This window comes from Oculina patagonica, chromosome 14 (assembly GCF_052425735.1).
Source record: "Oculina patagonica isolate OP01 chromosome 14, crgOcupat, whole genome shotgun sequence".
Classification (NCBI taxonomy): domain Eukaryota; kingdom Metazoa; phylum Cnidaria; class Anthozoa; order Scleractinia; family Oculinidae; genus Oculina; species Oculina patagonica.
In genome coordinates, this window is record NC_135771.1 from 7,156,748 (window position 1) to 7,177,296 (window position 20,549).

The 20,549-nt window shown below is 38.6% G+C and overlaps 1 protein-coding gene and 1 long non-coding RNA gene across 2 annotated transcripts in view; one reads left to right on the top strand and one right to left on the bottom strand.

Moving 5' to 3' along the window:
• LOC144638410 (uncharacterized) overlaps positions 1-20,549 on the top strand; it is a 158,122-nt gene that overhangs the window by 61,129 nt on the left and 76,444 nt on the right. The gene's annotated exons all lie outside the window — the stretch shown is intronic.
• LOC144638237 (carbohydrate sulfotransferase 11-like) lies at positions 1,777-19,479 on the bottom strand. The gene is made up of 3 exons (XM_078497451.1): positions 19,300-19,479; positions 4,289-4,365; positions 1,777-3,178 (listed from the first exon to the last, which is right to left on the bottom strand). Exons 1-3 carry the CDS (start codon positions 19,409-19,411, stop codon positions 2,303-2,305), a joined length of 1,065 nt encoding a protein of 354 aa, XP_078353577.1. The 5' UTR covers positions 19,412-19,479; the 3' UTR covers positions 1,777-2,302.

Sequence of the window (20,549 nt, forward strand, 5' to 3'; positions counted from 1 at the left end):
GTTGTAACTACTAACATTGCGTGGGGGCAGTAAATATCTGAGCCTACTCTAATTGTTCTCTAAAATGCTATTGAACAGTTTGTCCGACAGGGCTTGCTTTCGACCTGACAGAGTGACTAGACTTGCCTTATCCAGCGCTTCTTCATACGAAAATACAGGAAAATGATGCGTATCGCCCTCTTTTGCACTGCTTCTAACTCATGACAAAGATACGCAGGTAGACTTTCGTTGAATACTGGACAGGCATATTCAGTGGTAGGGCGAATGCAAGTACGATAGAACTGTACTTACTCGTGAGGATCTAGGCCTGAACGCTTAAACTGAGAAAGACAATACAGGCGTTTTCTAGCTTTCTTAACAACTTCAGCGATGTGGTGCAGGTTCCATTTTAGGTCGCTCGAAACGGTCGCATAACGTTAAAAGCTCTGACCAAAGCACTTGACTCGTCAAGTTAAAAAATATGGTAGAACTATCACAAAATATCCATCAGCCAGTGAAAAAATGACCATTTTTGTTTTTAAAAAATCTTTCCAACAGGGTCGGCACCCTGGTCAGCTAACCGATCACTGAGCTAAAGGAGTCTCCTGGGAGCTACGCCATCTAACTAGATTCAAATGTGACAAACATTCCGAATACTGCAAAGAGAAGTTTTGTGGAAGAGGAGAAATTAGTGGAACGAATAGGTCAATTTCGGTATGGGGAATAAATTAAACCAATTATCATTACGTGTAGTCAGTGTACCCCGGAAAAATTCCTTAATAACAACTTTAACATTACATATATTAAACAATTTCGAGGTTGATACGCATTGCTTCAGACTATAATAAATTAGTCGCAAAAAAGAGTTTTTTCTGCGTAACACTCAAAATAATTATCAATAAGTGTTCAATAGTGTTCTCGGAAAAGGCGGAGGAGAAAGCTTTCAAAACATATCTTGCCGTCGCATGAGCTTGTTGAGAAGATGTGGTATTTTGCAATAAGGAGAGTGACATTAAGTGCCTGCTTGTTTTGGATGTTGTCATGCCATCCGTCTACAAATATTAAAATACAGTTTCACAGCCAATAACAAACTGCAACTGTTTTTGTCTTTATGGGCTAAAATCCTGTAATTTATTTTTGCTCCTTTTCTTTTTTTCTGGACATTTATACTCAATCTTAACTGTAGGTTCACTTTTGATATCGTTATCGTAAATGTTTTTGTTTTCGTAAATTGTTTTCTTTTTCCTTGTAAATGAATCATGTCTTCTTTGTAAGTGATGTATAATAAAAACTTATGTACTGTTTCGATTGTAACCAAAATCTTTACTGTTTGTCCAATTCTTATCTAGCCCAATTTATATCAAGAACCTTATTTCTAGTTGTTTATTGTACTGTTACGTAGTGTATCATCTCGTATTTTACACCATGCCATAGAAAATACAGCCAATCAGAATACAGGAAAGCCGTTGTATATTCGACGGTATTCAACCCAACCCTCCCATCGTGCGCTGCGATCTTATTCTCGACGAAATTTAGTAAGCGTATTTTCTATGGCATGGTATAAAATAGTTACACAACACTTTCTCGTGGTATACTATGGATAAAGGCTCATGTGTATACCGAGAAAATACAAGTGACTCGTGGGATATTCCATATTATACCACTCGAAAGCGTTGCATAACTAGTATGTAACTGTTATATGTAAGCTCTCGAAAATGTAATTCTTAACACTGTAAAGTGTCGTATTGTTAGTTAATGTAGCTGCAATTTTGTAACTGTTTTTTTTTTTCAAATAAATGTTGTTATTATAAAAAAAAAATGGCGTTCTCGATGTGCTTTAAATGGAGATGTGCCGCTGGGATTCTGAAACCCTGAAACAGACCATGTTCAGCTGATTTTGCAACCCTATACTAGACTAGACACTAAAAATCCCTACCCTGTCCCAGACTTGCTTTTTTAGTGTTTTTAATGGAAAACCATCCGTTAACAGCGTTACCGTGATGTTTTTATTCACATTTTCATTTTGGAAGTTCTCTTTCTCTTCCGAGTTTTTATTCCTATTCGGCTGAACTTAATTCTTCATACCACTGATCAGTTTCCCGACAAATGATACCCTATTCTAGACCAAAACACTTTGATTTCTATACCCTATCCCAGACTAAACTGCTTGAAAACCATACCCTTCACAACGGCACATACCTATATAGTTCATATATGGAAGTGCTCCCTCTCCCCCCCCCCCCCCCCCCTTGGTTTGGCTTGAGCTTACCTTAGACATCATGTACACACTGATGAAGGGGTTTCCCAGAAACGTGTTTTATAATTAATCAGTGCCTTCTATTCTGTCCTGGACGTACTTTGGTAAATCATATTGAAACATCTCGGAATCACCGCGATATAACTGAACAATTCTATACAATCGCTCCTTGGAGATTTGAGAGTAGTAAAACGGAACTTTTGAGGAAGTGCTCGATGGCTTGACTTCTGGAAACGAAACATTCTTTTTTCTGCTTATGCCAGATATTTCCAAAAGTTGGCGAGCTTCTTCTTCAAGATTTTCAAATTTTCCAATAAAGTCATAGTGTATTCCACAAGGATGGCAAAGGTTGTCATACCCCGCCCAGTGATCATCCCAGTTTCCGTCTACTACGTGGTGTATAAACTCGTCAAATGTCACGTTTCTATCTTCAGGATTACCTCCCGGTCTGTATCGCTCAATAATTTTCCGTCCATGAGTCGCGTGAAAATAAGAATTCGTTAACCTCTCCACAACAAATTTACTAAGATAAGCGGAAAGAAGCCGTTCGAAAGGCTCTCGAACAAAAACGATCTTAAAATAACTCTTTAGCACTCTCTTAGCTTCTTCCGTGGGGTAGGAATGTAAGAATTTAAAGTTCTTTGCCTCGTGAATCTGTGCAATGGTTTTGCTGTTATTAAGGATCTTACTGAAACGTGTCCATTCGTTTTCAGTAAGCCTAAGCTTCACCATGAAAGATTTCCATTGAGTGCAGGAAATCTTTGGAATGAAACAAAATAGAATTTTTAACTTTTCATCTACTAAGATATGGTTGAGAGATTTAGTGTTCACGGGTTCGTCTATTCTGTTGTTCTTCTTGCAAAAGTCCCTGACCGCTGCTTGTCTTTTTAAGTTCATACTTTCCAAGTTCAATCTCTGAATAGTATCAGAATTACTACCATTCTGAAAAGAAAATATTATTATTATTATTATTATTATTATTATTATTATTATTATTATTATTATTATTATTATTATTATTATTTATTATTATTATTATTATTATTATTATTATTATTATATTTTTCCCGGTGTAAAATTTATTTTATCTTAATCTAAGAAATCTTCAAAACAATAATTTTTAAAGATACGCAATGAAACAAGGTGGCAGTAATGGCTGTGTTCATTAAGGAAGACGAATCATCCGTCTTAAAGGCCTGGCAAAATGAGGAAACATGTTTTCCAAATGTTTCCCAGTTTTGCCATTTCCAGTGTCAATTTCGTCTCCAAGAAGCAAAATATGCTTCTGCTACACGGCAGAAACATTGCCTGTTTCCGCGCGGCATGGAATCATGTTTCTTGATGTTTCCCGGTTTTGCCACGACTGGAACATTTGTTACTTAGCAACCAACGCTCCCTCTTTCCCAGGGTTTCCCGCTGAAGAGAAGACAATATGGCTAATTAAGATGGATAGGCGGCTCTGGGGACGAGAATGTAGTGGTTGCTAAGCCTTTTTAGGGTCCAGTCTTTCGCACAAGAGCTTTATTTCGATTTATTTGTCAATGAACGAGATTTATGCGTCTCGTGTTTACCTCATCGCACTTAGTTCGAGACGCCGACATTATTCGTCTTCCTAGTTAAATAAGCCAATGAAAGACACAGGAACAAGGAAGGTTACAGTTTTAGGAGAGCGGGACGGACGACGGGAAAAAGCCGATGTGAAAAATTTTGGCTATGTTTGCAAGATGCGCTATGAAGCTGCGCTTAAACAGCCTAGTTTAATTAATTTAATTATTTAATTTAATTTAATAATTTCAAAAATAATATCATTGTCACCTCTCTAACAGTATTAATCTAAATAAAGCGGGCGGTATGCATGGAGAAAATCATCATCTACGGAACTTTTCTTGATACAAAGCTTAAGTTAACGGAAATGTGGGACAGTTGTTAACAAAATTGTTTGGTTTTATGTTTAGAGCACAGGACTGAACGTACATACGTCAATAAAAATTTGAAAAAATCTAAAATTGAAATATTCCTTCCGGCACCAAATAACAACAAAACTCAACAAACCTGAGTCTTTCTTTCTCTGGTTAAGTTCCATCCTTGGTTCCGTCCCGTAATATCATCATGATCAATGTTCATGGTCTCTGAAAAGAGTGAACACCGTGTGAGCACAGATTTTGAGGGCTGTTAAGGAGGTCGGGGTGGGTGGTGGGCAGGGGTTTTAGATCACCTAGCCTTAACAAGAAGGAGCCCGTTTAGGAAACCATTAGTAAAACTAAGGATGGGCTGTCACAAACTTAGGATCGAAACAGGTAGATACAACAAAAGACCTCGTAATGAAAGACTTGTAACTTTTGCAATTACAACAAAATTGAAGATGAAACTCACTTTTTGTTAGATTGCCCAACTTATTCTCATATACGAGACACATTCTTCTCTACAATAGAACCTAAAATCCCATTACTACGATAACTATCACACGAAACCTTATTATCACACTGGCTTGTGAATGCCACTGACTACTTTGGAAGCATTCCGCTAATTTCATTATCTCGGCATGCTTTGAATTGAGAGACAATCTTGTTACAATGATCACCACCTCGAATAGTTAAAATGAACAATTATTGTAATTCTTATATTTTATTTTATGTTATGTTCTTCTTTTCTGTTTTACTAGTTATTGCGGGCCCAAGAGAGGCCCGCAACCCTAATCTTGACAGTGACCAGCGGATTGCGTTTTACGCGTGCGCGCCACGTTAATAATAGGCGAATAGAAACCGGAAGTTGAAAATTTTGTTCTTCCACTAAGAACGATCGGAACACGAAAAATGTGTCAATCACGATAGTTTGTCGTAACACCGGAAGAGAAAAATCTCTTCTCCAAGAACGATAAGAATGCGAAAAATGAACTCTCAACAGTTTGTCACATAAGATCTACGCTTCTGTCACATGGAAGATTGCAAACATTACAATTTGTAGACGTTGTTTTATAGGTGCTGCTTTTGAGAAAATTTCCTGTGATTATATCACAGATAAAACAACGGCAAAGCGAATGATTCCAGCAACGGTTATTCTCGAGGAATCGTTATAACACTGACAACATAGCGAGTTTATTAACCGAGGAAAATCACATCTCAATTCACACCACGTGCTCGACTACACTTCACAATCAACTGTCAATCAAAAAACAACTCTGACTGGTTCGCGGCCGGTTCGCGGCAATTATTAAAGCGTGACGCGTTGCTCGGAATAATTGTCTTTAATTTTGTCCAGTAATTTTTCATTAATCGCGCCACGTTAACAAAAGGCAAGCACAACATAGCGAGTTTACCGACTGAGAAAAAACACATCTCAGTTCACAACGAGTGCTCGATTACACTTCACAAAACTGTGTAATCAACAACATAGATTGTTTCGCTGCAATAGGAAATGATAAAAACATGCATTCCTTGCTTGACGCGTTACTCGGAATACCATTGTCTTTTGTCCATTTTATCATTTATTTATCGACACTGCCATCTAACATCACGCACTCTCGTACCAGTCAGTGCCTTTCAGTTCTAAGTGCGTCAAGGCCCGCACTTTCTAACCTGTGGTTACCACTAGTCTTAGTTAATTAAATAATAAGTAATTCAGTTTAAAGTAGCTTTTGCAATACTATTGTATTCTTATGTAGTCATGCAAATAAAGCTTGTTGTTGTGGATCACGTTTCACGAAAATAAAATGGACGCAGAAAAAGTAGCCATTACCCAAACCAAGATAAAAAGGTATTAAATTACCTATCGGGGCCCAGAATGTTGATCAGGCACGGTCAAACACTGGTTACACATTTTACCACACGTAGTCTTGTTCTAAAACGCTTACTGGATAATTGTTTTGGAAAGAAGAAAGAATCACATTTTACAGTCACATTCGTTTTTCTCTGCTTTCTTATTCTCTCTACCTTCTACTCTGTCCATCCCTTCTTCTGGCCTGAAACGTTTTGATCTTTATCAATGGAAAAGCCTGGAAAGGAGACCATGATCAAGTACGGGTATATTGGCCTGTTTTAGCACCGATTTTACACCAAAAACTGATCCCGTTTTCTTCGATTAGTTCTGTCAGAATGTAGTGATTATTCAAAATGGACAGTCCTAGCTGTGGTCAGATCTATCCAACCTCTATTAGTTGCACATCACAAAAATCGGCTGACTTTTAATTTGGTGACGTCACAAGTGGTTGAATGGCTATTCCTCCAAATCGCGGAATAATCCTGGCTTAGCATAATAAGGGTTAATCATCGAATTTTCTTTGATTTCACAATAATTAATACTAGCTGAAACTTTTAAACAATATGCTGAAAATAGTTCACTAAAAGACTCTTTGTTTGTCGAACGTTTGGTCCTGTTTCGAGATTCGCAACATTCACAGACAGACGCCTTAACAATACTTTTTGTAATGGTTTGCTATGAAATAAGGCCAAATGTTTCACGACAAGTTCATATTCATAGCTTATTTCACGGCTCTTAGTGAAGTGTGGGCGACTACTTTCTGAGAAACACGGAATTTATTTTATTTATGTGTTTATTTTATTTCATTTATTTATTTTTTTATACAGGAACATCTGGTTTAGCTTACAAGCTAGTTTAAACAGAGTCCTGAATTAAATAATAAATAAATACTAAAGGAAATCACACAAATTTCACTACTACAACACTACATTAATATATGTTAAATGAACACTAAAGATCATGTTATGACTTCACTAGGCGCTTAAAGAATTGCTTAGCGAGTAACTTAAGCTTGTTGAAGTCAGATACTGATCTTTTCTCAGAAGGTAGCGAGTTATAAGCATGCGCACCATTGATCCTAAAGCTGCCCTGGTATTTGGTAGTTTTGGCTAAGGGTGGTCGCAACAGGTCTCGTTGTTTGGTTTGATAGGCGTGGATTTGGTGGGCATGTTTAAATTCACTTAGCAGGCAGATTGGTGCCAGTCCGTTTATGCATTTAAAACATGTACAGATTTAAGTAAGTTACGGCGCGCTTGCAGATGGGGCCAGCCGACCAGTGTGGATAGTTCGTCAGACCCAACAGTACGGCCCTCTATTATACAAGCAGCACGGCGATTAAGTTTATCCAAGTAAGATTTACTACCCTGGTATATAGATAAAAAGAGTTCCCAGATAACTAACAGTACCCAATGTAAACCAAGCAGTATGATTAAAAATCTATTACGTGGATCTATTTGGTGTACCTATCTAAACCTTTTGTTGGAGTGCCGCTTTCTGTCTGTTGCAGTCGCGATTTGCTAAATCTCCTTATAAATGATGTGTTTTTTATTACTTTTTGCCACTGAATAAATTTATTTACTTATTTAAGGATATTTCTCAATGCAAGTTTCAAAGCTCAGGGCATCACGCAGTGTAAATATTTCGACGAATAAATTCTTGTCGTTTTCAGCTGATGAAAAAAATCAACGTAAATACAAAGCGTTTAAAGACCTTTCCCATGGACACAGAGAGTTGTGTCTGTTATTATCCGTTTTCGATTCAAATTGTGGCCACAAATACGTAAGTGTTGTTTAGCTGGTACATATCATTTAGTTTTCGAAATTTTCGGTTCTAAACCCAACATAAGACAACTCATCAATTCTATACGCATCAAAAATAATAATAATAATCGATATTTAAACAGGGTGACCCCTTCAGTCGCAGGACTGGTATCAACGGGGGCCCTGTATAAAATAAAATAAATGCAAACAAGTGCACGCCTTAAGGCTAATTAATATTGGTGAGGATATTGAACCAACGAATTGATTATGCTTGACAAGCCATATCAACAAACTAAAAGTGCTGGTGATCATAAAAATTATTTTAGCTAGTTTAATAATAAAGTTTCGATATAACGCGCGCTCTGATTGGTTACAAGAGCGTGCTTTATGAGAGTACAAAGCACCGGAGCTCACGCCATCATCCGCAAGGTCTGATTTTTGCTTCGGCATTTACGTCCTTTATGGTCCAGAAAAACGCAAAGAAAACGAGCTATTCGTCTACAATAAACAAACAACAGTAGTGTTTATAAAACTGTACGCAAATTACAAGTTATTTCAAGGTCCAACAAACTGCCGATAAAAATGCGCAATCAATTAGCAAAGTTTTGATTGATTGATTGATTGATTGATTGATTGATTGATTGATTGATTGATTGATTGATTGATTGAAATAAAGAAAGGTTTCTCAACCTATCGAGTGTTTCGATAAACGGCGCTACATTTATCATGGAGGTAGACATTACACTGAACAAGTAAAACAGCGAAAGAAAACAACAAATAAGCTGTCTGTGTTTTTTAAAGACGAGATTTATTTTTGTAAACAAGTCCAAATAAAAGTAAAGTGCGCTCATTCCATATGACAATCTCCGATTATCTCTAGTCTCTCAGCGAAGCGAACCTCGACAATCATAATGCTCACCCTTCTTATCCGTTAAAAGCTTGCTCTTACATCCGCTCCGACGCCCTCAGTGGAAGCAGATCAATCTTTCCAACGTTATCGCCAGTTCGGGTAATCCTTTTGCTGTCGGCCGTAAACATAACTGCATGTTCTTCATTTCAAACTCAACTCAGCAATTTGGAAAGATTCACCCGCAAGCCTTGAGCTCTTTCTTTCGTAATTGTCATGTTGGAAAAGTATACGTTTTAATCAAAACTATGACAAAATTCTCGAACGTGATTGGCTATCAGCAGCCCGATTTGAGCACTAATAGGACAGTGTACGCGCCATGCCTGTGTAATTGGACAGTACGCGTCATTTTGCGCGCGCTGTTGTTGTGAATTTTGTTGAGTAAACTGTTATGTTTTTCTGCAAAGTATTCAGTAAAGTTTATTTGTTTCTCGAATTTTGTCATAGTTTTGATTAATTGGTAACAGGACTTCGTGTCGTCCAACTGTAAAATCGGACTCCCGCTTCGCGGTCGTCCGATTTTGTTTATCACTCGCATGATTACAGACTGATTTGGACTCCACTCAGTCCTATTACCATTATTTATCGCTCCAATTCGGCAAGATTTCATTGCACAAAATTATAGCTTTTACATCGTCAGTTTTTGACTGAACTTCGAAGCATTCGCTCTTTACTCGAAACTGAAAGCGAAGCTTAAGTTTAGTTTTTGATTGTCTCATTAGCCAATCAAATCATTTGAAACATTCTAACAAGCGTTGTGATTGGTTGAAATTAGCGTGACGTCACAATTGGTGTTTTTGCAACCTCGCTGGGAACGACTAGGGGCAAGGTTGGTGTTTACGACAATTTTCCCGAGCGCTCTACGATTATACAGGCCAAGAATAAGCATTTTTCAACTTAAATTATCTCTGCGATGCAAAGCCCAGTTACCTTGAAACTTTGGAATGTGTTTATTTGGTTCTTAATTAGCACTTTGTATAGGTAATCACATGATTTCGAGTGCAATTTGGGATAAATAAGCACGAGTAAATTTTTCAAAGGCTACCAAAATTGCACGATCCCGTAGGGCGAGTGCAATTTGTAGTCTTTGAAAAATTTACGAGTGCTTATTTATCCCAAATTGCACGAGAAAATCATGTGATTACTTATTATACCTAATCGTACCTTTTTGGTACGCTTCGGCGGCATATCAGGTGAGTTTGGTCGAGCCATGGTTCGTATTTTGGCGAGACATAGTCGAGCCAAAATACCCATGACGAGACCAAACGAGCCTGATATGCCGCCGAAGCGTACCAAAAAGGTACGATTAGGTATTTACCGTACCAAAATTCAGCCAAAAATCCCGTGATATTAATCGCTCTGTTGAACCCATGTTTGCCAGGCACGTAGTGTAAATTGTGTTGACTTTTTTGGTCTTCAACACTTTTATCAAGTTCCTCTTCTGACATTTTTTTTACTGTTTTGTTTGGAGTTTCATTATCTAAATTCTCAAAATTGAAATTTAGCGAAAAATTTGGAAACTCGGACTCAACTGTTTCAATACTCGTCGGCAAACATCGCGCTGCGAGCGTACTCAAGTTTAGTTTTGGCGGGAAAATTTTTCTCCATTTACGACCGGTAAACACCAGCTAAATTTAAATTACGAGGTTTTGTTTAATCGATAAAACCTCTTCAATTCATCGTACGGTAATGCTACTTTAATTGAAAATATATGGCTATGATATGGTGGCATATCAGGTCAGTGACTTGATATCGTAGGATATCAGGACAGTAGATCGCGCTTCTGATTGGCTACTTGCGAATTTGGGTACGGTAATTAATAATATTAATGAACAAATTGCGAGAAAATAGCATGCGCAAATCTCGTACAAAAAAATTTATTCAAACTCAGCAAATATAAAATTATCACGCGTTCATTCAAAACAAGGTCAAAGCCCAAACAACGTACAGGTTTCTTCATGTTTTAAAAGTTTTTTAGCCGAAATATCTGGATAAACAGTCCAACGAATTGTCTGAATAAAAGATAGTAGGGAGAAAACAGGGATACTGCATCATGCGGTGGTGGTGGTAATGACATCACAATACCCCAGGTGACGTCACAGTTCCCCCCAGGGGTGACATCATCATCACCATCTAAAAATACATCCCACAATCGTCGCTTTTTGCGGTGGAATTCATCAAAATGATGACATCACCATCTAAAAATAGTATATTCCTCACGATCATTGGTTTTTGGGGTGGAATCTCATCACAGTTCTAAAAATAGAAAAATATGATGTAATGGATTTATTTTTAACCACAGCAATCGGTGGTTAAATTTTAAATTGTTGCACTTTGAACAAGTAGCTGAAAGAGACATTTCTTTCTTGAAATCATGCATAACTCACATCATTTGTTGGCGGATGAAATAGAGGTTGAGGCACAGATTAAACGAAATTAAGATCGCTGACTTGATAATGAAGGAGTTTGCGTGGTGCATGAATGGTTTGGTAAATGAAAGGGGGCGTTAGACCGTTGGGGCGTAATCTAAAAATAGAAAAATGACATAGGGCTGTTGGGGCGTAATCTAGCGTAATATCATGCAATGATAGCCTATCCCAATCTGGTTTATTAATAGTAGACAGGAATATTTTGCGAATAACCTTTCCGAAGATCATTGATGTCATAGTTTAATTTTCTACTCCATGGCGGTAGCGGTTTTCAGCATTTCACAGTACAGGCATGAATACCTATATATTATTCGGTCAAAGCATTAAGTTCTGTAATTATGCTTGTTTCTACTGCAGACACAATTGTTTTTTAAACAATGGTTAAGACTCGATGTGCTCTAGTGAACTCATTATAAACAAAGCATGACCACTCGAACTAATTGTTCACAAAAGAAAAAATATAATAAGCGACTTCAGAGTGACTTCAGACGTAAACACGACGATTTTAGCGAGTTTTAAGCGCCAAAGCGAATTGATGTGAACGTAACAATAATCAAAGCACCTTTTATTCATCAAATACATATAGATTACTTCATAGAAAGTGCGCCGTACGGATTTATATTCACGAGTTGCAAAATTGGGAAACGCGAGTGAGCGTAGCGAACGAGTGAGTTTTCCAAAGTTTTGCAACGAGTGAATAAAAATCCGTACAGCACTTCTATCTGTAATTTGTTTATTATATATATAACGAGAATTCAACCATTGAGCACTTTAAGCCGATTTTTCCAGTTTATAACCTTTAGCATACAACAGTTAACGGCGCGAGAAAACAAAGTTGCAAATGCACATAGCTTTACAAGCGAATTCGCTATTTCAATAATATGAAAGAAAAATTACTGGCGACAAACTCTCCTAGCAAGAACTTTATTTAAATAAACACACTGCGTTACATTTATAAACTTCGTATCGCATCGAGGAAACTTCGCCACAAGCGAATAAACTACTGGCGAATCAACTGGCGATTTGAACAAATTGTGACAACACAAGAGTCGGTTATTAAACTATAATTACGACGTAAATCCAATTGAAAAATACAATTTACTTTACCAAGACGATCCCAAGAGTTCCTGAATACTCTTAGAAAGTCCGTGGATGTGTTGTAAGTTCCGATGAAAGTCTTGTCTTCAACTCGCTTTCACTTATCGACACTTTGCCTTCGCCTGTCTTCACTTCGCTTGAAGAGTGATTTTTATCCTGCTGTATTTTTAGGTCTTGCTAGCGTTTTCTGTTGGCTTGCATTTCCATTAAGTTCTTAAAAGGCAAAGTTTTGTAAAGAAACAAAACATGTAGCTATGTTTTCAAAGCATAAACTGCCGTCGAGAGCAAACTTGCCGCTCGCTTTCTCAACCTCGTTGGAAACCATTTCTCGCGCTGTGATTGGTTTAGTCGTACTAGTCTAGATGCTGATTGGTTATATTTTTCACATGTGAAGAAAGCTATACGCGAAGCTGATTGGACGTATCGCTTTTTTCACATGTGAAAATATAGCAAATATAGAATTCTATTTGCAAGGTTTATTGCTTAAAATTCTCGCTATATATATAATAAACAACTTTACAAGACAAAAGACAGCAGTTTCATATAAAGAAAAACACATGTTTAACAGTTCCCAGCTTTATTTATTTTTTTCTCGGTGGCTCTAGTTTCTTCAAGAAATGTTAATATTCCAAACAGTGTAATAAATTCAATCTTACTCGCTCTAACCTTAGAGTTATTGCAACTCTGGCCTGAAAATGAGTGTTGGAAGTAAAGTGCTATACTTGGTGTAGTTGTACAGCCATGTTTACCATTTAAGTTCTATGGTAGACAAAGACATAAACAGCTAATCTCTTTTCACATACGTTTATTGATAACAAAACTCTTAATTGCGTTACAAGAATGATAACATAGACAGAGCTGATTTAGTCTTCTGGGACAGCTTGTTTAACAAACAATCGATTGAGTAAGAATTTTCGCTTATCGACAGCAAGTTCCGTCGATTCCAGCCAATCATATCCTTCTGTTTCCTTCAATTCCCTCTGAGTCTCCATCACTTTACGGAAGGTTGAATCTTTCTTCATGACATGCATCCACTGTAAATACTCCAAGAGTACTTTTCTCAGCTCCTTCCTGTGAACTGGCAGTAAAGCGTTTTCTGCTTTGATGCGAGCCACTTCAGACGAATCACCGTTTTGCTCATACTGATTTATTAGAGCTTCGAGCTGGGCTTCGTGGCGGTCTCAAGCCTCATCTTGTATGCGAGACCAGGGATCTATATGCTCCTCTTGTTCTTGGGAAGAATTTATTTCTTCACTAGATTGAGAACTTTCGCTTTCTTGTGAGCTTTCGATATCGTCACTCTCTTCAAAATCTCCATAATCTTGTTGGAAGAAATGATTGTAATTGCTGGACATTGTGATTCGAACTTCACGAGCTCTAAGAACGGACTGATATTTCCATCAGTGCTGTGCTTCTTTTATAGCCTATTGGTGGAGGCGAGGTTACCAAGTACAAGCGCCGAAACTAAGAAACTTAATATACACCTTACATCGGCCTTACATCGGCCTCACATCGGCCCCACATCGGCCTCACATCGGCCTCACATCGGCCTCACATCGGCCTCACATCGGCCCCACATCGGCCTCTCATCGGCCCCACATCGACCCCACATCGGCCCCACATCGGCCTCACATCGGCATCACATCGGCCCCACATCGGCCTCATAGACTATATTAGAAAAGCAGCCAATTCGGTGCTTTCACTTTATCATACGTTTTCATAGAGTTAAGATGCCTTACAAGTTTAAGAGGGATTGTCCTGTTTGTGGGAAGCCAGACTTACTTTATTTGGGTGATCATTTGCGCCAAGTACATCAGTTACAAGCTCATGAAAGAAAATCGTGGCTGAGCGTGGCAAAATTTTCGGGTTCTAACAAAGCAGCTGCAGTAATGCAAGGCAGTCTACCTCGAGAATTACACATCGATAAAAGGCCAACAAATGCACCATTGAAACGACCGATTCTGGTGAAAGAAACTCCAACAGCCACTGTCAAGAGACCTAAATTCACCTCTGGTGATGCCTTGGAAACCGAAGCTTATCCAAATTTTATGTTTCGCCATAAATTTTCACTCCTTGTGGTTGGACCAAGTCAATCAGGGAAAACAGTTTTCGTAGAACAGATTCTAACAAAGAATTGTATTCTCTACGAGACAAAGAAACCGCGGCGCATTTTATGGTACTATAGCCAGTGGCAAGAAAGATACCAGGCTATGAAATCCGCGATTGGAAGGGATATTCACTTTTATCGTGGGCTTCCCAACTTTCAAGACAATCTACGAGAAGTTGACCCAAAATGCAACAACGTTATCATCTTTGATGATTTAATGGCAGAGGCAATCGAGAGCCCAATCGTTCCCGGCTGTTTACTCAAGGTCGACATCGAAACGCGAGTGTGATACTACTACTTCAGAATATGTTCCCGAAGGGAAAATTCACCACAGATATCAGTCGGAACGCGCAGTACTTGGCTCTTTTCCGAAGTCCTAGCGATCGGAAACAAATAGGCATTGTTGCTGAACGTATGTTTGATAAGAATCGCCAGCGATTCATGACAGTTTATTATCAGGAAACGGAAAGACCATACGGATACATCTTTGTCGATAATAAACCTGACACGGCAGGGAACAAACAGGTGTTGAGCGATATCTTTGGCTCTTGTCGAGTTTACCCGAGTATCAACAAATCCTTGAAACCAGAGGAAACAGTAGGAACGATTAACCCTGTAAAGAATACCAAGGCAGTCGCCTCATGTGTAACCACAGAATGTCCAGTTCAACCTTCGAAGCCGAAACCGTTTGATCTGGTTTGGTCCGAAACCACCTGGCCTGCTGTGCGAAATTTTTATGCAAGATGCGCCCTATCTCAAAACTCTTCCAGAGGGGTTTGGCCTTGCCGAAATGTATACAAGTGCACGAAATCCTTACAATCGCTATATTCCTACAGTCATGTATGGATCACAATTACTGGCCCGTCAAAATAAGACATTATTCTAATGGTAGAACAAGGTGGATTTACATACGTAAGACGAACCAAGTGTGAAATCATTTCTTGAAGAAACTAGAGCCACCGAGAAAAAAATAAATAAAGCTGGGAACTGTTAAACATGTGTTTTTCTCTATATGAAACTGCTGTCTTTTTTCTTGTAAAGTTGTGTATTTGATGAATAAAAGGTGCTTTGATTATTGTTACGTTCACATCAATTCGCTTTGGCGCTTAAAACTCGCTAAAATCGTCGTGTTTACGTCTGAAGTCACTCTGAAGTCGCTTATTATATTTTTTCTTTTGTGAACAATTAGTTCGAGTGGTCATGCTTTGTTTATAATGAGTTCACTAGAGCACATCGAGTCTTAACCATTGTTTAAAAAACAATTGTGTCTGCAGTAGAAACAAGCATAATTACAGAACTTAATGCTTTGACCGAATAATATATAGGTATTCATGCCTGTACTGTGAAATGCTGAAAACCGCTACCGCCATGGAGTAGAAAATTAAACTATGACATCAATGATCTTCGGAAAGGTTATTCGCAAAATATTCCTGTCTACTATTAATAAACCAGATTGGGATAGGCTATCATTGCATGATATTACGCTAGATTACGCCCCAACAGCCCTATGTCATTTTTCTATTTTTAGATTACGCCCCAACGGTCTAACGCCCCCTTTCATTTACCAAACCATTCATGCACCACGCAAACTCCTTCATTATCAAGTCAGCGATCTTAATTTCGTTTAATCTGTGCCTCAACCTCCATTTCATCCGCCAACAAATGATGTGAGTTATGCATGATTTCAAGAAAGAAATGTCTCTTTCAGCTACTTGTTCAAAGTGCAACAATTTAAAATTTAGCCTCTTTTATAAAAAAAAATCCACCGATTGCTGTGGTTAAAAATAAATCCATTACATCATATTTTTCTATTTTTAGAACTGTGATGAGATTCCACCCCAAAAACCAATGATCGTGAGGAATATACTATTTTTAGATGGTGATGTCATCATTTTGATGAATTCCACCGCAAAAAGCGACGATTGTGGGATGTATTTTTAGATGGTGATGATGATGTCACCCCTGGGGGGAACTGTGACGTCACCTGGGGTATTGTGATGTCATTACCACCACCACCGCATGATGCAGTATCCCTGTTTTCTCTCTACTAAAGATTCTGGGTTTTACCTCTTCCAGATAATTTCTTCTGCTTTTACTTGTCAAGCTTGCTTGGGCGCTTTCGACTCGACGGCCGGCCAAGTGAAGCTGTTTCGCTTTTCATTTCAACACTTTCTTGGACGAAACAATTCTCTGTCCCGTACAACAGAAAGCCTATAAGTTCTGTTCTCTAAGTACAGTGTCTTTCAAGCGATGTGGTCATTACTTTGAGGCTGTCTCAGCTGTCTGGTCCATAGTCTTCGCCAATGTGTTTGTTTTTGAATTCGGCGAATTCGGCGTAAATAAACTCGCTCAAGCAAAGCGTGAAGCTTGGTCGGCTTGTAGTTTCGATTTCGTCGGCAATTTCCTTCTTAAGAAACCAGTTATACCAAAACGAGAACCAAAAACCAGTGCTTTTCAGTGCTATGGTATTTAGAGCTGTCTTCTGGTCCTCTACTGTGCTCAAAACGCCAGCCATTTTTTTTCACTCGCAGATCCAAACTTCGCGCCATTCAGATCGCTTGGAAGCGTTTGATTGGCCCGCTGTAGGTGCCTTTGTTTATTAACCAATCAGAATGCTCTTTTTTTTGCACCGAATTTCCTTTTTTTCTGCACTGTATTTACTCATTTCTGCATCGAATTTACTAAAAACTGCATTTCTCTAATGGTGGATTTCCACGAGCGAAATTTTTACGTGCGCGAAAAAAATTAGAGACAATGTATGAATGGCCTGCGTAAACGTGTACGCAAGCCGTTCATACATTGTCTCTAATTTTTTACGCACGTAAAAAATTACGCGTCAGTGGAAATCCACCATAAGCCAATCAGATTTGAGAAATTTTTTCATGTGTATTATTAGGTTTAAAATAAAAAAAAATCGAACTTTTGGTTCATTTGACCTTTAAGAATACAGGGTAGGCTGTTCCAGAGAGCTGCACAGCTATAGCTTAAACTATATTTTTCAACTAGTTTGTTCGTAGAAGAGGGTCAGCTAGTTTGTTAACAGAGTGCCTTAAAGAATAGCTCGTTCCACTGCGGTGATTATAGATAACAAATATTCATGAACAAATCTCGATAATTTCAAAAGATACATTCTCTTCCTTTCGAAATACAAAAAATAAACGTCTCATACTTCGTGGTAACACTTGAAAATGCTAAGCAATAGAATTAAGCACCTTGTTTTAGCTTCCTATTGGTTTGATCACTGAATCGAACAACTCCTCGGGCGATTCGTCTGTCTCGATCGACTGGTTCCTTTGAAGGACTACGATGTATAACAATACTTTAAATTAAAGCAGTCGACTTTTCAGAAAACACGCAAATTGAATGATGTACTAGTTTAATGATACCTAATTTTGGGTTTGTTATAATTTTTGCAATTTAAAATGGATCATTTATTTATTTATTAGCTGTCAAATGTTCGCAGCTAAGTTGCGTGATCCAAACTCGCTTTAAGATAACGATGAAGCGTAACATTTATTCACTGCATAATTAAAATCCATCTGTGCTCAAGATTTGAGTAGTCTATCTACTGATGTTATATATATATATATTAATGATTGTTTTCCTGACTCTGGTTTAGTCAGCACTCAAGGGATAAGACGTTAAATTTTGGAAAACCAATTCGTGTCCGAAGTGTGATCTCAGTTGACTAAACGAGCCGACTCTAAACTCTTGTTTGTTTTATTTCCACCGGGCCCCCCTCGGCGAAAATTCGAGTCTCCGAGACCTCATGGCAAAAAGTATCAGACTCCGAGAAAAACAAACCCACAAACACACAAAAACGAGACTCATCTCAAAGGCTTCTGAGTTTTCGAGATCAGATCAAACGTTTCGGAGACCCACAATTCTGCAGGTAGCGTTTGTCACCCGTTTCTTCGTTTTTAATTTTAAATGCCCCAAACCGAGCGGTTGAATCACACGACTCAATATACAATGGGAGTCTCCAGAAAGCTCGTATTTGATAGCTAGTAGCCATGAATTCAAAATTGCAAAATTACTTAGTCCTTGAAACGAACCCAAAATTTGATACATCTTTCTTTTTGGCATGTTCCTCACTGGGGACTGAATAGGCAGTAATTTTGACTCACGTATTTAAATGTTAGTAAAACGTGCAGAAATTGTTCCGGCTGGTATATAGTACGAATTTGCGATCTAATTTGATATTTCAGCCACAAACTAATCGGACTCAAATTAGCAACCATAAGCCCAGGCTGTAGTAGGAAGACTGTTCTTTCGACGACTGCGAGTGCTGACGAAAGCGAATTGAAGATGAGCTTTTTGTCGGCGAAATTATAGAGGCACTACACCAGATTGTTTGGTCTTGGAGCCTTATGCCATGTGTAAATGAATACATAGAAGTCTCGGGAAAATAATTCATTCTCCGTCTTGGGTTTTCAAACAAGGGATTGGGCGTCTCGGTCTCGGATTTTATCATTCGCCACCCATTAAATTAACAAATGTCTACTCTCCATCAGCCAAGGCGAAAGCCCAAAGTTTGCAGTTTATGGTTATATTTTCCGTATTCTTCAAGCGCAAAAAAAACGCCCGAGGGGTGAATCGAAACGTCGTTGTCTTGAACGGTTCAGTCCACGAACTTCACACTTACGCGGAGTTTTAAAGCGCCGGATTGAGGCCGATTAAAGCGAATATTGGGCTTTCTTTCGTGTCGCTGTCGTGTGTATCGACAGGGCCGTAGCCAGAACAAAATAATGACTGAGACAATGTCCATGGTTAAATTCGCTTTCTAGGTATTTACTTTCCTCCTTCAAATAAGATAAAAACAACAAAAACGAAAAAATGACTGAGGCAAGTGCCTCAGTTTGCGTCAAAGCGGCTACGGCCCTGATCGAGAAAAGTTTGTGTTCAACCTCGCAGTATTTATGGTCAGAACTAACTAAGAAAAAAACAGTTAAAATGCGGCTTAAACTTGCATCAGTAGCCATGCATGTATAACAGTATTTTCTCACCTTGTTTGGAATATATCCACGAGTTTTTCCATACAATACACAGAACAATATAGAACGTCACAATAAAGGCAGATGTGAAGAAAGCAAACAGGAGGCTATTTCGCCGGTGCATTGGAGCTTTTGAAATAATCTGTTGCGTTGTGAAGATGCTTACAGCTCGCAGTTACGCTTGATTCTGGTCGAATTCCAAACTGCGCATGAACGTCACTGCGCATGAATGAATGAATGATTGAATTAATGAATCTAGCCGAGGGTTAAAACCCTATTGTTTTGTTATTTGTTGTACAGTTCGATAGATACTTAACCAAATATTTCGTACTGATAAGAGTAGAAAACGTGTATTATGGCGAATGCGAGCCTTATTTGAACTGCTGCGAGAAAGCTCATGAACCGAAGAAGATGGAGTCCAACGAAGAGGAAATCGAGTTAATACATCGTCGTGAGTGTGATTTTTACGTAAACTGGGAAGGCAAGGAAGAAAGCAAATGTTTGTCTCGTCAGGTTAGACCTTTTGTAACAAGCAAATTCACCGTATGGTAGCGCGGCAATTCTAGTACTTACTACCGAAACAGCCCCGGTCGGGGGAGGAGGCACTCCCATATATGAGCTGTATAGGTATGTGCAGCTGTGAAGGGTATGGCTTTCAGGCAGTTTAGTCTGGGATAGGGTTATAGAAATCAGAGAGTTTTGGTCTAGACTAGGGATAGGGTATCATTTGCAAGTAAACGGATCAGTGGTATCACGAATTAAGACCGAAATAGGAATAGAAACTCGGAAGAGAAAGAGGCTTTCTTAAACGTAAATAAATTCATCGCGGCAACGTTGTTATAAAATAAAATAAAATAAAATATATAAATAAATAAATGGGAATTTGCAGTGGCACTTCCACAAGGTGGCTCTTCGTCCACTGTTCCCGATCGAATTGGAATTTAGCAGTGTTGAATTTTGCGGACGGAGGAAAACCGGAGAACCCGGAGAAAAACCCTCGGAGAGAGGATGAGAACCAACAACAAACTCAACCCACATATGACGCCGGGTCCGGGAATCGAACCCGGGCCGCATTGGTGGGACACATTGGATACTGTAATGTTTAACGCTGGAAATTTCAATGTAAAAACTAAACGTTTTGTCAATGCTGCCTTCATCAGTAGTAAAGTGAAAATGTCGTTGCTCACGTATGTGAAAAAAACGATGGAAATTCAAATTCACATAATTTTGGAACTCGCGCGTGCGATGGAAGCGCGCGCGGG

Coding starts and splice junctions, on each gene's coding strand:
- LOC144638237 (XM_078497451.1), bottom strand. CDS start 19,411: ATGCACCGGCGAAATAGCCTCCTGTTTGCTTTCTTCACATCTGCCTTT. Junction 4,366..19,299: donor GTGGATATATTCCAAACAAG/GTGAGAAAATAC, acceptor CACTCTTTTCAG/AGACCATGAACATTGATCAT. Junction 3,179..4,288: donor CCAGAGAAAGAAAGACTCAG/GTTTGTTGAGTT, acceptor TTTTCTTTTCAG/AATGGTAGTAATTCTGATAC.